General features: G+C 41.1%; 1 protein-coding gene and 1 long non-coding RNA gene across 4 annotated transcripts in view; one reads left to right on the top strand and one right to left on the bottom strand.

The window, feature by feature from the left end:
• LOC309689930 overlaps positions 1–14,936 on the bottom strand; it is an 86,182-nt gene that overhangs the window by 26,527 nt on the left and 44,719 nt on the right. The window lies entirely within an intron of this gene.
• LOC309690183 (uncharacterized protein) lies at positions 7,021–9,743 on the top strand. 2 transcript variants are annotated; one of them, XM_082507111.1, is made up of 4 exons: positions 7,021–7,842; positions 8,123–8,405; positions 8,571–8,878; positions 8,984–9,743. In XM_082507111.1, the coding sequence occupies exons 1-4, from the start codon at positions 7,613–7,615 to the stop codon at positions 9,237–9,239; spliced, it is 1,077 nt and encodes a 358-aa protein (XP_082363237.1). In that variant the 5' UTR covers positions 7,021–7,612; the 3' UTR covers positions 9,240–9,743. The 2 variants fall into 2 exon arrangements, with proteins under 2 accessions (XP_082363237.1, XP_082363236.1); XM_082507110.1 differs by having other exon boundaries at positions 8,571–9,743.

Below are 14,936 nucleotides of genomic sequence, written 5' to 3'. Positions count from 1 at the left end.
GCATCATGGAGCATATTTTCACCTCCTAATTTTTGCTGTTGACCCACAAACAGCTGGATGAGCTCTAACTACTGCTTCAAGTGTGCACTGAGAAAAGTAAAGAGTGCATCTAGGTTACTGTGTGTGGCTGTTTTACAGAGGACATACTCGGCTGCAACTTGGGAGGTACGTGAAAGTGAATGTTAGTCCAACTCTAAGCTCTTCCCAACTTTCCCAACCTGCCTGTGGCTCCCTGCTCCAAGCCCAGTCATCCCCTCAGAGGACTGAAGTCATCAAAGGCACAAATCTTTGTTTAGTTTTTATGAAATTACATTTGTTAAGCGTTATTTTAGGCTACAAATATGGTGTGCCAGCTATGATTTAGCAGCGGGCTGGTGTATGCAGTGTGTATGTTCTCTGTAATTAAGGAGCATTTAACTCGGAGCAATGTTTTTTTCCAAGACATTGAAGCTCTGTGGCTCCAGAAGCTTTATCAGACTTGTAACTTGACTTGTAGGTAAGATGAGCACGTTGGCGTTCGGTGTTTTCACTGGACTTGTTGGTAATAGGGAAAATATAGATTATATTACCGCATTAATCAAACTTGTGACTCAGCGGGGAGAACATATATGATCATTAGACTGAGTCACATGGGAGGAAATAAGAAGAGCGCTGATTCTAACAGCTGCACTGGTTTATAGTGAAAGATGGACAGGCTTGACACAGATGAGAAGACAAAGTGGAGGGGGCAGGAGACAGCAGCACTGAGCAACGTCAGACTATCTCGATCCTGTGTCTCACACGCCTTCTAAGCGGAACTCTTTTACATCAGCAACACGAGAGAAACACAATGACAACATAAATACACATGAGCCATATGCTGTTTATGGAGACATCATACAGTGCTCCATGATGTCTCCATGAACATCCATTCAAAAAAGTCTGCAGGAACTAGTCTTTAAGGGATGCTTACACTGAGTAACTTTGAGCAGTCTTTTATTCCTTTAGGTTCTCTTTTTTGTTCTGATGGAAACATCAGTGGAGCTGAATCAGGACTTTTATAAATAGCCCAAACTGTGATAACATAACAGAGCTCCTCAGTGGGGCTGCTGAAGCTCCCTGCAGCCAAACTCTGTGCTGTACAGACATGAGAGAGGAGACTGCTGCACTCTGGTGGACAGAAAGGGGAAATATTCCAGCGGTATGTCTTTGCACAAAATATGCTGGTAAAGAAATCTCTGAATCTCCTGTTTTCACTCTAAGCTGTACCACTTTAATCTGACCTGCCACTAACTGCAAACAGCATCTCAGCTCGGGTAGTGCAAATTTAATACCACGAATACACCCGTAGAGGATTTCCTGACAGGTTTTTTAGATGATTTTGAACTTAGATAGTCTGATATTTGCAATTTGAATCATCCTAACAGATGTGGTTGAATAACAGCTGCTGCATGTGCCGCTCTGAAGCTGACTGAGTGATTGAGTTCACATTAAGACAAACGTATTTTTAAGATTAGCAAAAAGCGCACACAATAATGTGAATTTAACTAAGTGTACCCTTTTCTTAGTGCTATACAGTCTTGGATCAACAATACTACTGCATCCAGTGCTTCAGTTGATAAAATTGCACCTGACATTATTGACACAACTCTGACAACTCCTAACAGTTTGCGCTGCAGGAGTGAAATTGAAATATGGTTCATTGGTTAGAAGTGGCCTAAAGTACAGCGTTTTCCAGGGGTCCACATTTGAAAAAAACAAAACAAAAAAACACTTATCCAATGCAGTGTGTGTGTATTTGTGTGTGAAATTTGCACTAGCAAAGAAAGTGCAAATCTGTATGTGCAGTAATTTAATTATGATTGTGCTCTTATATAATATTGTGTAACACCATATGTTTAAAATATGTGATTTTAAGCATTCGTCTTCTCATGAGGTGGTTTACATTTGTTGTATATTTATGAAAGCTGGTGTTTGTTTCAGGAAATAAAGTCTGGAATTCTGCTGCCTTTCTGGTTTAGGACACAAAAGAGTCAAAGAATTTAGAGAACTTCCGATATAAAATACAGATCTCTGAGCAAAGGTCAAGGTGGTGTATAGATGCTCTCTACTGAGGTTTTCCACACACCTGATCGCTAACTTGTCTGCCATTTTGGATCATGGGTCAAGTGAATAAGGCCTACAGACCAGTACTAGTCACTGCTTCCTCACAAGTTGGCATCAACCTCCTTGCAATTGCTTTGATTGAGAACATTTTGCTGCCTTCACCTTCCATCTTTTTCCACTTATTGAATTCAGGGTCACGGGGGCGAGGCTTGGTGGGTTGAGCCTATCCCAGCTCTCATAGGGTGAGAAGCCGCTAATCTACTGCAGGGCTAACACAAACCGCGATTCATATTCAGGTTTAGAACCACCAGTTAGCCTAACCTCAGGTCTGTGGGCAGAATCCAGATTACCTAGAGAGAGCTCGCCGATACAGCGTGCACAAGCTTCGTGCAGAAAGCCCCAGACTGGATTTGAACCAGGACCTTCTTCTGCACATCACCAATGCTAACCATTGAACCACCGCACTGCTTGAAAGGGACATGCTTTTATAATATTGCTATCACTGTATTTACCTGCTGTCTCTGCAGAGCTTCTTTGCCCCACCTCTTTACCTTTACTCAGTATTTAGTCTTTCTGGGTCTATCATAAACTGTGATTATATTGTAATATATATATATATATATATATATATATATATATATATATATATATATTACAAATTATTATTGTAATTTTTCAAAGTCACAGAGTCCTGTTTGATGTCCATACATTATATAAACTCTCATTCATCTCTGAGTCTGTTTGATTGATGGTGAGGATGACGCCTGTCGTTGCTGCCGCTGCGCGCATCCTCGTCGTGGCTGTCAAAACCCCGCTGGCTTTTTTTGGAGAGGACGCGAGATGACCACGGCACAAAGCGTGAATCACCGGTGGACCCGTCTCTTCTTCTCTTTGTCTTGCTTCTTTGTATGCCACAGCGGTTATACCAGCCCCCTGCTCTGATTAATGCATGTTTATGAGATACTGCATTAAAGCTGTCACTGTCCAGATCCCCTCCCTCCGTTCTCTTCACTGTGTGTGTGTGTGTGTGTGTGTGTGTGTGTGTGTGTGTGTGTGTGTGTGTGTGTGTGTGACAGGACAAGGTAGAACAGGCCGGGGCACGGCAGGACAGAGGGATGCTGCATGGGGCAATAAAAGTGTCATTTTTCACCTCGTTTATAAACAGGTCGTAATGTTGAGATGAGCCATTGCCTATTATGGGCTCCGTCCAGCCTGTGACATCAGTAAACAGACAAGACAGCTCTCGCTGAGTGCCTGGGATGAACCAATGAGGAGTGTGTTTTAACAAACTGCCGTGCGTTGTTGGGTGTCTGGACTAGCTCGGCCCGTGGTAACCCAGGTAGACGATGTACTTGTTATGGCTGAGCATGGGAACACACTCAGGTCTAACACTTATCAAGCTGTCCTGCGAGGCACAAACTTTGGATCATGAATATTACAGAGGTTATGGGGTTATGGGACAGCTTTATTACTCTGACAAACACCATTTCTCAGGGGGGCTGAGCTGAAAAGACAAGACATCCATATGGCTGCCTATTTTGCTCTGTAAAACAGGCAGCTGAACTTTTTAACTCCACTGCGTGACTCTTTGTTCACCTTTCGCCTGCACTGCCTGACCCATGCTGTTGCGACAAATGAGCATCTATGTTTAGACGCAGTGATTCAGCATGAAGTCTCAGATCGCGACAGGACGGAGGCAGAATGTCTGCAGGAATTGGGGGAAATGTGTCTGATGTGACTCAGATGATAGTGCGGGCTTTGTAAAGCCAGTTTCCCATGCTGTTCCTACACAACCTGCCTGCTTTTCATTTGACTTGAAGTCCATCTTCTCTTAAGCTGCAACCTTTGCAGGAGCTCGCCTGCCCTTCGGATGGAGATGCAGATTTTTGTCATAATGCAGGTGGCTCGCTTCAAGAGAAAGAAAGGACAGAGGGAACAAGTGAGCAGAAAGAGTGGAGGAGGAAGAGCTGGGAAGACACCTCCCCTCCATATGCTCAGTACGCCATATGCATATGCAGCTTGTGTCCACTTTTTCTTTCCCCCCCTCTTCACATAAGCAGCAGGGATGCATTGTGAATGTATACACCTTTCATTAATCTCCTGCATGGAGAAGAGGCAGTAACAGGCCAATGATTAGTTCACAAAGGGAGACAACGCCCTCTTGTGTAACAAAGAATCATTGCACACACACGCTTCAGTATATTGTGTTTGCAGACTGAAATATTACTAAAAGTTATACTGTACATTGATAAACTTTTACAATACACCTATAGCTGCTTATAATTAGCTTATGCTTATAAAAGCTTATAATTACAACACAGCGTTAACATTAAAAAAAAGTCAGTGTTGATGAATGCTACATAGCTTCTTTTTTTTAGGTTTTATTTTCATTAGTCTTTGGTGGCTTTTTAAAAAAGAAATGCTACTTACAGTGTACTAGGATAAAAAGCTGTAATAACTTGAAGCTTCACTTGACTCCTCTTCAGTAAAATCTAGAGCTGCCTTCATTCTTCATGGCACAGATTCAACAAGGTGCTGGAAACAGTCTTCAGAGACTTTGGTTCATATTGACATGATAGCATCAAACAGTTGCTACAGATTTGTCAGCTGTCTTCTCTTATTCAGTCACATCGCAAAGGTGCTCTATTTGATGGAGACCTGGTCACTGTTGAAGCCATTTGAGTGTAGTGAACTCAACGTCACGTTCAAGAAAACAGTCTGAGATGATTTTAGTTTTGTGACATGGTACGTTGTCGAGGTTGAAGCAGCCATCAGAAGGTGGGTACAGGTGGTCATAAAGGGGTGGACATGGGTAGCAACAATACTCAGGCAGACTGTGGTGTTTAAATGGTGCCAAGGAAATATTCCCCATAGTCTTACACCATCAGCAGCCTGAAGCACTGATACATGGCAGCATGGATAGATGGATGTGCTTTCATGTAAAATACTGACCCTACAATCTGAACGTCATGGTAGAAATCGAGATACTTCAGACCACACAACATTTGTCCACTGTTGGGCAGCTCATTTGTATCCTCAGTTTCAGTTAACTTATGGCAGCCGGTGTGGGCTTCTGTTGTTGTAGCCCATCTGCTTCAAGGTTTTCTGTGCTGTGCATTCAGAGATGCTCTTCTGCATAATTTGGTCATGGCAAGTTGTTATTTGAGTCACTGCAGCCTTTATATCAGCTCGAGGCAGTCTGACCATTCACCTCTAACTTTTGGTATGATTAAAAGCATTTTCACTCAGAGAACTGCTGCTCATTAGATATTATCAAATTTTCAGACCAATCTCTGTAAACCCTAGAGATGATTGTGTGGGAAAATCCCAGCAGATCAGCAGTTTCTGAAATACTCAGACAAGCCTGTCTGACACCAGCAACAATGCCACAGTCAAAGTCACTTAAATCACCTTTCTTCCCCGTTCTGATGCTCCACTTGAACACCAGAAGGTTGTCTCGACCATGTCTACATACATTACATTTTCCTGTCTCATATACAAAAAAGGGGGTCCAGTATCTGGTACATAGCGGCTAAGATGAACAGTCACATGGATCAGCACATGGGCGGGGCACAGAAAGAGATTGGCAAGAATACCAGAGGCGCAAAACACCAGCTACTGGTGGACTGAGCAGTCAGCCAAGACTGCAAGACTAGGCTGACCAACCTGTGCACTGCCTGGATTGATTACAAGAAGGCCTGTGACTCAATGCCCCACACATGGATCATGAAATGCCTAGAACTATACAAGATCAACAGGACTCTAAGAGCCTTCATCAGGAATTCAATGGGGATGTGGCAGACAACACTAGAGGCCAACTTCAAGCCCATTACCCAAGTCAGCATCAAGTGCGGGATCTGCCAAGGACATGCTCTGTCCACACTGCTGTTCTGCATAGGCCTGAACCCCCTCAGTGAGACCATTTACAAGACTGGCTACAGATGCCGACTATGGAATGGAGCAGTTGTCAGCCACCTCCTGTACATGGATGACATCAAGCTGTATGCCAAGAGTGAACGAGACATCGATTCACTGATCCACACTACCAGGCTATACAGCAATGACATTGGAATGTCGTTTGGACTGGAGAAGTGTAGTCGAATGGTAACAAAGAGAGGGAGGGTAGTCAGAACTGAGGGGATTGAACTACCAGAAGGCAACATTGCAGACATAGAGGACAGTACCTGGGGATCCCACAGGCAAATGGGAACCATGAAGAGGCCACTAAAAAGACTGCATCCACCAAGTATGGCAGAGGGTCATGCAAGTACTGAGGAGTCAGCTTGAACGGTAAGGACAAGATCTGGGCTATCAACACCCACGCCCTGCCTGTGATCAGGTACCTTGCTGAGATAATAAGTTGGCCAAAGGAGGAGATAGAAGCAACTGACATGAAGACCTGGAAGCTCCTGACCATGCAAGTCCATCACCCTGAGGCTGTACGCTAAGCGTAAGGAAGGAGGCAGGGGACTAGTGAGTGTCAGCACCACAGTCCAGGATGAGGCAGCAAACAGCCATGAATACATCAGGCAAGTGGCTCCAGCTGATCCCAGGAACAACATCGAAGATCTCTGTCCAGAATAGCGCAGTCCTAGGAACAGCTAAGATACTGTGCAGAAACCTCAAGCTCTCAAGCCTCTGGTAGAGGACCCCACACACACATAGATTTCTGAGTCTTTAATTGATATATTTATACAGTAGGAAAATCATGCATCATATACTTATTGTAGACCAAGACTTTACTACAAATCCATAAAAAGAAAAATATTAAATGTAATTATGCTGAAAAAAGCTGTCTTTTTACCCTGTCTTGATAAAAAGCTCATTCCTCTTCTGTCCCGGTCATTTTAAGTTAGAACTTCAGCACAAATTTAGGATCAGTGTTTGTGATCAAGGTATAATTACCTTTATTACAGTTTTTCTCAGTCACTTTGGTGCATTTCTCACAACAGAATTAAACATTGCACAACAGTTAGTTCAACCACCACAACATGTAGTCGTTTTGGCACAACCCTGTGGCGGTTTCACGTTCACTGCGTCCAAAGGCAAATGCCTTTGGACATGAAGCAGTTGAGTGAGTACAAATATCTAAAGAATGGTCACGTTTGACTTCCTATTCATCACTATCTCCTTTCTTTCATCATGAATGTCACAATTATTCATACTTGTACCGGCTGAATAGTCATTGTCCTTACAACTAATAGTCTTCATTGCATTGCTTGTGTCAGTGCACTCAAAATTGCTGAACAGCTTGTCAAACGATTCATACACCCATTTTGAAAACCCTATTTTGGAGGAGTTCCCATGAAAATCTCCATAAACTACATGTCTCAGGTGAACCTTATCTCACACTAATGAAAATTGGTGTGTGTCACTCCTACTTGCAACCAATGAAAAGCCTCTCCTACCCAGTCACAGGTGAACCGCGGCACAGCATCCCCCACTCCACAAGTACATATATACTGCAATGTAAACCAACAGACAGGATTGGCATGAGGTGCATACTGAATCTACAAAACAGCAGAACATGGAACGTCAGCCTCGTGGAAGAGGAGTGAGGATCGGTGGAGGACGAGGACAAAACCGGGTGAGAAGAGGCCAACCACATAGACACGTTCCTGACGAAATCAGGGCAACACTTGTGGATCATGTGATAAACCATGGCCTCACAATGGCCGAGGCTGGTCGAAGGGTGCAGCCAAATGTTGGGAGAACTACTGTAAGTTCTATCATCCAGACATTTCGTCGGGAAAACAGGTGAGCACACCGTAATCTAGTTACAGTATGCAGCACAAACTAATTTGCTCTGCACTTTCATAGTCATACAGGAGACTTGCATTAGGACATGACCTTACAGATCCTTACACATAGACGTACTGTAACTGAAGCGCAGACTTGGCCCAGGTGTGGCATAGTGTGCTGTGGTACAATACAGTAATGCTGTAAAGAAAGGAGTTTTGAATGATAGTCCTGTGACAATCACTGTAAGCATGTTTGCGCTTACATGTGTGTGTTTTCCCATCTGCATCTCAAAAAGGACTGCCAGACAACCTAGAGGAGGTGGAAGAGGTCCACTTATGACTCCGCAGCAAGAGGAAAGAATTTGTGCAATGGTGGCTGCAAACAACGCTTTGAGACTGAGAGAAATACAAAGAACTGTCGTAAACGATGACACCATCTTCGGAAATATTCAGTCAATATCAATTTCCACCATAGACAGAGTCCTCAGACGGAATGAAATGTCCATGAAGCAATTGTACAGAGTGCCATTTGAACGGAACAGTGATCGAGTGAAGGAGCTCCGTCACCAGTATGTACAGGTAACACATGTTCGCATATGTACCTCTGTTCACTGTAACAGTTTAGGCCATGTACTCAACCTACATTTATGCATGTTACTGTAATCCTATGTACAATTCCAACTGTACAATCTGTTCTGCCAAATGCACCATTACAGACCTGTCTGATTCTCATCCTTTGTAAAGCATATCCTGGAGTTGGAGGCCAGGGAACCCCTGCACATGTTTGTATATCTTGACGAAGCGGGATTCAATCTCGCAAAAGGCAGACGGCGTGGACGGAATCACATTGGAGAAAGAGCCACCATTGATGTCCCAGGCCAACGAGGAGGGAATATTACAATGTGTGCCGCAATCTCAGAGAATGGTGTTCACACCCATATTCCTCGTATTGGTGCATACAATTCACAACACCTGTTGGCTTTTCTGGATGCTCTTCATAGGGACCTGATCCCACAAAATGGAAGGGATGATCCTGGTGACAATCGGACAATGTATGTAGTGGTTTGGGATAATGTAAGCTTCCATCACTCTGCTGTAGTCAGGCAGTGGTTTGCAGCACACGACAGGATGCTTATGGAGTTTCTTCCTCCTTACAGTCCATTCCTGAATCCAATTGAGGAGTTTTTCTCTTCCTGGAGGTGGAAGGTATATGACAGGCATCCACATACCCAAATGACCCTGCTAGCAGCTATGGATGCAGCTTGTGATGACATCACAGCAGAGTCCTGCAGAGGGTGGATTCGACACTCCAGAAGATACTTTCCCCGATGCATCGATAGAGCTGACATACGCTGTGATGTTGATGCAAATATGTGGGCAGACAGACGGGAGCGTCTAGATATCAATGATTGATATGCAGCAGTGTCTGTTTTTCAGTTTGTTTTTTTTGAGTCGTAACTACTGCAGTGAGGTTTACTGTCTAGGTGAGTTTGTTTGCTGTAAAATGTTTGATTTACTGTATTTCCCCAGTTTGCACAATGCTGTGAACAGTTTCAATTAAATATTATCAAGAGTGCATATGGAGTGTCTTGATTGTCCTTTACAATTTATGGTTTTCAACATGCCATGCATGCGGTCCGGACTTGACATGTCATTGGGAAGCACCTACAAAGACATCCGTCACAATGGGAACATGTTCAGACCATGTGATTTTGTGACCAAAGGTGCTGGTCTAATGACTTGTAATTGTGACAGCCCTGACACTTTGTTTGGTATCAGTACTTGCTTTTGATGAATGTATTGTCTGTTTTGCTCAAGGGATTTGTTGTTGATGCATTGACAACTTATTTTGGACACCTGACTTTTCTTTTTGATGGAGTGACTCACTTTTGCAAGTTATCCACCATGTTTTGCAGTTTGCACTAATTGTTTTGAGAAGTGCCTTAGTAGTGGTGGAGAGTTCAATTCTGTTGTGAGAAATGCACCAAAGCGACTGAGAAAAACTGTAAACATTTGAAAGGAACAAATCTGTAATTTTAAAAGAGTAAATGTGAGCTTTCACTTGTGTTCTGTTCTGTAAGAAAGAAGCTTTTTCCCCTCTTTGGTCTGTAATGACAGAGACATATAGGGCTACTGAGAAATAACTGGACAGGATGGAAAACAGGATTGTGAAAGCTCCCAGGGTAATTTTATGAGGATGTGGATACTTATGGCTTTTAGCTACCACAGAAGACAACATAAATTAAACTTCATTTGTGCATCAGGAGCCTAACATTCAGCAAACCCAGAAAGTCAGCCTTGAGGAGGGCCTACTGGCAAAAAACCCTTCTCATTGCACACAAGTATTGGGCATCCATAAGTACTGGCAAAACATGGAACTCCTACAGATGTTTAATGTGAAAATTATATACTTTTATTATGTTACCAATAACTACTGAAAAAATGCAAGGCAATAAACTACAGTTCAATATTTTGTATAGTATTTGTACAAAGCATTGAACATTGTTTGTAGAATATATTGCTTTGTAAAGACAGCCTTCTTGAAAGGCTTTCTTTGGACGTTGGCTGCTTTTTCTCTAATGTTCAGTCCAGTCTTTGCACCCGACCATTTCAGACTAATGTTTATCTGTTTGCTAAGCCCCTTAACACAGATATATGAATTATACAAACATAAACTCAAGGGATAAACCAGAGTTGTGTCTACACATAACAGATAACTTTGCAAAGAACCAATTTTAAATGGTTTCTGTTGGCACATTGTTACTGGCGGACTGTAACAAAAACATATTTCCCCCCCTTTTTGTTGTTGAATCTATGTAAAATGCTTAAGTTAACACAGTTTAACAGGAATAAAGTACTATGTTTGCACCAACAGGGTGATTCCTCAAAAACCTTTAGCTAAAAATTTTTTTTTATAACATGGCATGGTGTGCAGTGTGTCCCTAAAAAATCTGAGGAAACAGACAAGTGGAGAACAAAAGAAGAAAGCCTAAAACACATGACTGCAGATGAAGTTTCTGAAAGTCATGTCCTTAATTATAAATAGAAAAAGAAATCCAGCAAAGACCCGACACAGCTTTGAATGTCCTTAAAGAAACCTGGACAACTATTCCTGAAGACTTCTTAAAGAAATGACAAGAAAACCTTTCTTGGGCTCAGACTGTGCCGAAGAACAAAGGTGGTGATGCCATATGCTGAATTTCAACTTTGTTAGAATCGTACAAACTTGGTTTTAGGCCTCATTTACTATTTGCCTTGTTTACCTCTATGTTTGTTTGCACATTTCAATAAATTGCTGCAAAAGCTCAATGCAGTAAAAAGACAACTGATGAAATATTGTAGTTTGCAAAATATAAAGAGTTAACTAAGGCAGTAGACTAAAAATCAATCCCACTAAATAGATAAAATATAAAAGGTGCTATAAGAAAAAAAGTGTTTTTTTTTTTTTTTTATGTGTGTATGTGTCTACTTTGCTCTTTTCCATCTCCATAGATTCGATTTTGGACTCTACCCCTATCCTTTAAGCGAACCCTCTTCTAATTGGATGCACATCACAAACAGAAGGATTAAACAGCAGATGGGTGGGGCTTCTGTGTTCAGAGCAGTGTGCCTCAGTTGACCATATTAGGGATGTCCACTTGCTATGATATCCCACATAGAGCAGTCTGAGGCCTGAACCTCTGACTAACAGAAAGTTTCCTCTTTGATAATGTAGTTTAGTGTATTTTTGTTATAAATACATGAATATTTGCATGAAAATTCCTGTAATGACAAATAACAGTCAGTGGCTGGAGTATAAAAAGAAAAGAAAGCTGTGCACAGTTTCTTTGTCTGGTTTTGTATTAAATTGTAAAAGTGGTAACAATCAGACATCTTTCTCTTGCTGTCAGATTTATAGTCACTTTTATTACTTTTATGCCTCCCTAAAATCACAGATTTGGTTGGTACGGTATTCTTCACTTTTACAGGAGAACATGTGAAATGATTTGGTTCCACAGTAACAGGGCTGCCACTAAATGGATCTATAAGGATCATGTTAAACGGACACATTCTCCAGCTCGCACAGTCATTAAACTATTGGTTCTTGGTGCCTTTGTTCCTGATGTCTCCCTCGTTTTACTCTTACATTTCATGCCTCTCCTTATGTTCTTCCCGCTCTCTCTCACTCTCTGCCTCTCTGGGATTCTCGGTGGGCCTGTAAAAGAGCTTTAATGGAGACGAATATAAATCTGCAAGTGACAAACTCCAGTTGCACCACAGTGGGGGCTGGTGTATACATTGTGAACTGCTGCATTGTAAAACCAGGACCTCCAAGACTTCTGTGCCCCCTGCGATTCACGCTGGCACTGCCGCGAGACCCCACCACTTTACAGTTTGAACCACAATACACAAAGCAAGGAGCTTTATTAAAGCCTAGATTGAAGGGGGACACCAGCAGGCCAACGCTCCCTGGAAGACTTTCCTTTAGAGTGGCCACCAGAGCTTAGGCTGGCAGAGGCTGCGCTGTCCTCCACATCAGCTTTTAAAGAGTTTCACAGACAAACGTTTATGGAGATTTATTGATGCTTTTATCTGCACGGAATCAAACTTTCTGTTCATTTTTCATATTTTATTAATTGTTTTTGACAAATGGGCAGCATGCAGGCCTGGTGGTTGAGACATGTAATGTAAAACTTCCAGGGATGTCATAAGCTGTTTTCATATTCAACAAAATTCTCCAACGAAACAACACGAACTAAATCCCAGCAAGATATTAAAAAAGGCTTAAAATACTTTTTTTTAAAGATAGTTCCAGTTTTTAAATTTAATGAAATGAAGTTGTTAATGTATCTATCAAGGTGAAAAACATGGCAATGACTGAATTAGCTTTCATAATGATTTTTATTAGCAACAAATGTGTGAATAAACCTTGTTATGGTTATATTAAGCACTCAAAGCACTTGATAGTGGTTTGGTTATGTGTAGATTTACAGGTAAATCTCAGACTGTCGCGTGGTGGGTGTATCTGATATCCCTGTGTTGTTGTTGCTCCTGCATTATCATAATGTTGGTCCAGGATCAACACTCCAGCTGATGTCTTTGTAATGTCATAGCTTTGCAATGTGGGGTTAAAAAGAAAAAAAAAATACAGTTATTGATGTCAAAAGCTCTTCTAGGGCAAGTGAACAAAAGTATTTTCTTTATTAATATTTACAATATAATAAATACATTATCAAATTAAGTTTGCTGTTAGCAAGATTTAGGCTCCTTGTGTCGGTTTGCTAGTGATAGTTTTTAATAGCAACTACTTTATTTGCTAGTTTCTAGGCTAATGCTAACTGAGTGCTCAGACAACATCACTGGTCCTTTGCAATGTTGATATTATGACAACACTTTTTAAACACTGCACTTTAAAAAAAATCACATAAATAGACTAAATAGATAAATATATAATAATAAATAAATACACTTCACACTGACATACACTGCAGAGATACAGCAATATAATGGTTAGTCAATTCAGGATATTAGTCAGGCTGCATCCGAACCAAAAAGGGTATGGCTACACAAATCACGCATGATATCTTGACAAGCAACAGGTTTAATCCTAAGACTATTTGAGGTGTACAACTACTTTAAATTAAATCCTTTAATAACCATCTCTTTCCAGTATGAAGTGCCCTAAAGTCATTTTTATGCTTCATGGATGAAATAACAAAGTCTCCATAATCCTCTGGGTCCAGTATTCATTCTTTCAAGAGTTATATTTAGAGGAAAGAAAAAAAAAGTAAGGGAACTTGGCTGTTCCTGAAGAAAATTAGATAAAAGAGAGCAAAATCCTTGTCAAAGACTGAGGTGTAAAAAGGATATATCAAACTGACAGGAAGGTACTGCAACGATGATGACGATGTGGCTTTTAAAAGCCCGTGATTGTTAATTCCAGTCCTGAAAATGTACCAAATGTCCATTGGGTGGCACTGCAAACACTTCCTCACCTTAAAATGGAAGATAAACTCACTTTTAACTGTTAAAACAACAGATAGGGCTCGCTGGCTGCTGCACTGGAGGCTGCAAATGTCCTTTGGATTCCTCTTAGAATAATGGAATGATAGATTTAACAGGCCCAGTTCCCAAATTAATAATACTGTTCCACATTGCAGAGCGTATCGAATCTGTCAGATAGTTTTAACAGCTTTTCGGCTCCACCTTTTTCCATTTTGCTCGAGTTGAGTTTGGCCCCCAGTTTTCCATTCCCCAGCAGCTGTGTTTTGAGTCATTTACAGCTCAGCTGACATCGCTGTGTTAAATAATGGATTAGAGGACAATGAAATCATTTTTTCTGGGGCAGCTATGGGGAATTGCTGAATCCAGTCAATACAACAGCTGATAAAAATGCTTCATTGACTCCACATTGTGTTGAAAATCTGGAAAGAGATTGAGTGGAGCGGTCGCATCACATCTTCATAAATCAATCATGGCTATTCAGAGGAAAAATAAAAGTGTTGAAATGTTGTGCACTGTCAGCACCAGTTTATTAATCGTCCAAAATTTCTGCATCCAGAGATTTTTCATTTTAGGAAAATAATATTTTAAATGAGGTATGACCGTAATTTGGCTGCAAGCTGAATTATATTCTCTTTATAGCTACAGATCTTGCAAATCCATCCAAGAGGTTTATATATTAAATAATAAACACGTGCAGCTAGTATACTCAGTAAAAACCCTTCCAAATTTGTACTTTCTTCATATTAAATCAATATAATATAAATATATATAATATATAATATAAAAGTAAAACAGAAACTCTTTATTTTACTTTTATGTACAACTATCTAACAAAGAACCAAGAGTTTATGATGGCACAAAAGAAAAAATGAAAAAAATGACCAGAAGAGTTGTATAACATCCATGATAACACGATAATTTACTGTTCATAAAATACTAATACCATTGCTTTAAATTATGTTGTCGGCAGCCTTAGTGTAAAACCTCCAGGAAATATTCACCCACTGTGAAATGACTGAGTCTCCGTGCTTGATCATACTGGGTGGCAGGGCTGGCACGGCACTGGAAAACATTACTTCTGCATAGTGTTAATGGACTTACTTAACTCCTGGGTCCTGACTTGTG

The sequence above is a fragment of the Aulonocara stuartgranti genome, assembly GCF_965226115.1.
Source record: "Aulonocara stuartgranti genome assembly, chromosome: 15".
Classification (NCBI taxonomy): domain Eukaryota; kingdom Metazoa; phylum Chordata; class Actinopteri; order Cichliformes; family Cichlidae; genus Aulonocara; species Aulonocara stuartgranti.
Note: the sequence above shows the minus strand (reverse complement) of the source record. Positions and strands in the feature narration are given on the sequence as shown.

What these genes read in the sequence shown, in the direction of transcription:
- LOC309690183 (XM_082507110.1), top strand. Translation starts at nt 7,613, where the DNA reads ATGGAACGTCAGCCTCGTGGAAGAGGAGTGAGGATCGGTGGAGGACGA. An exon ending in ACATTTCGTCGGGAAAACAG is followed by an intron (nt 7,843 to 8,122) that starts GTGAGCACACCG and finishes CATCTCAAAAAG; the next exon opens with GACTGCCAGACAACCTAGAG. An exon ending in TCCGTCACCAGTATGTACAG is followed by an intron (nt 8,406 to 8,570) that starts GTAACACATGTT and finishes TCCTTTGTAAAG; the next exon opens with CATATCCTGGAGTTGGAGGC.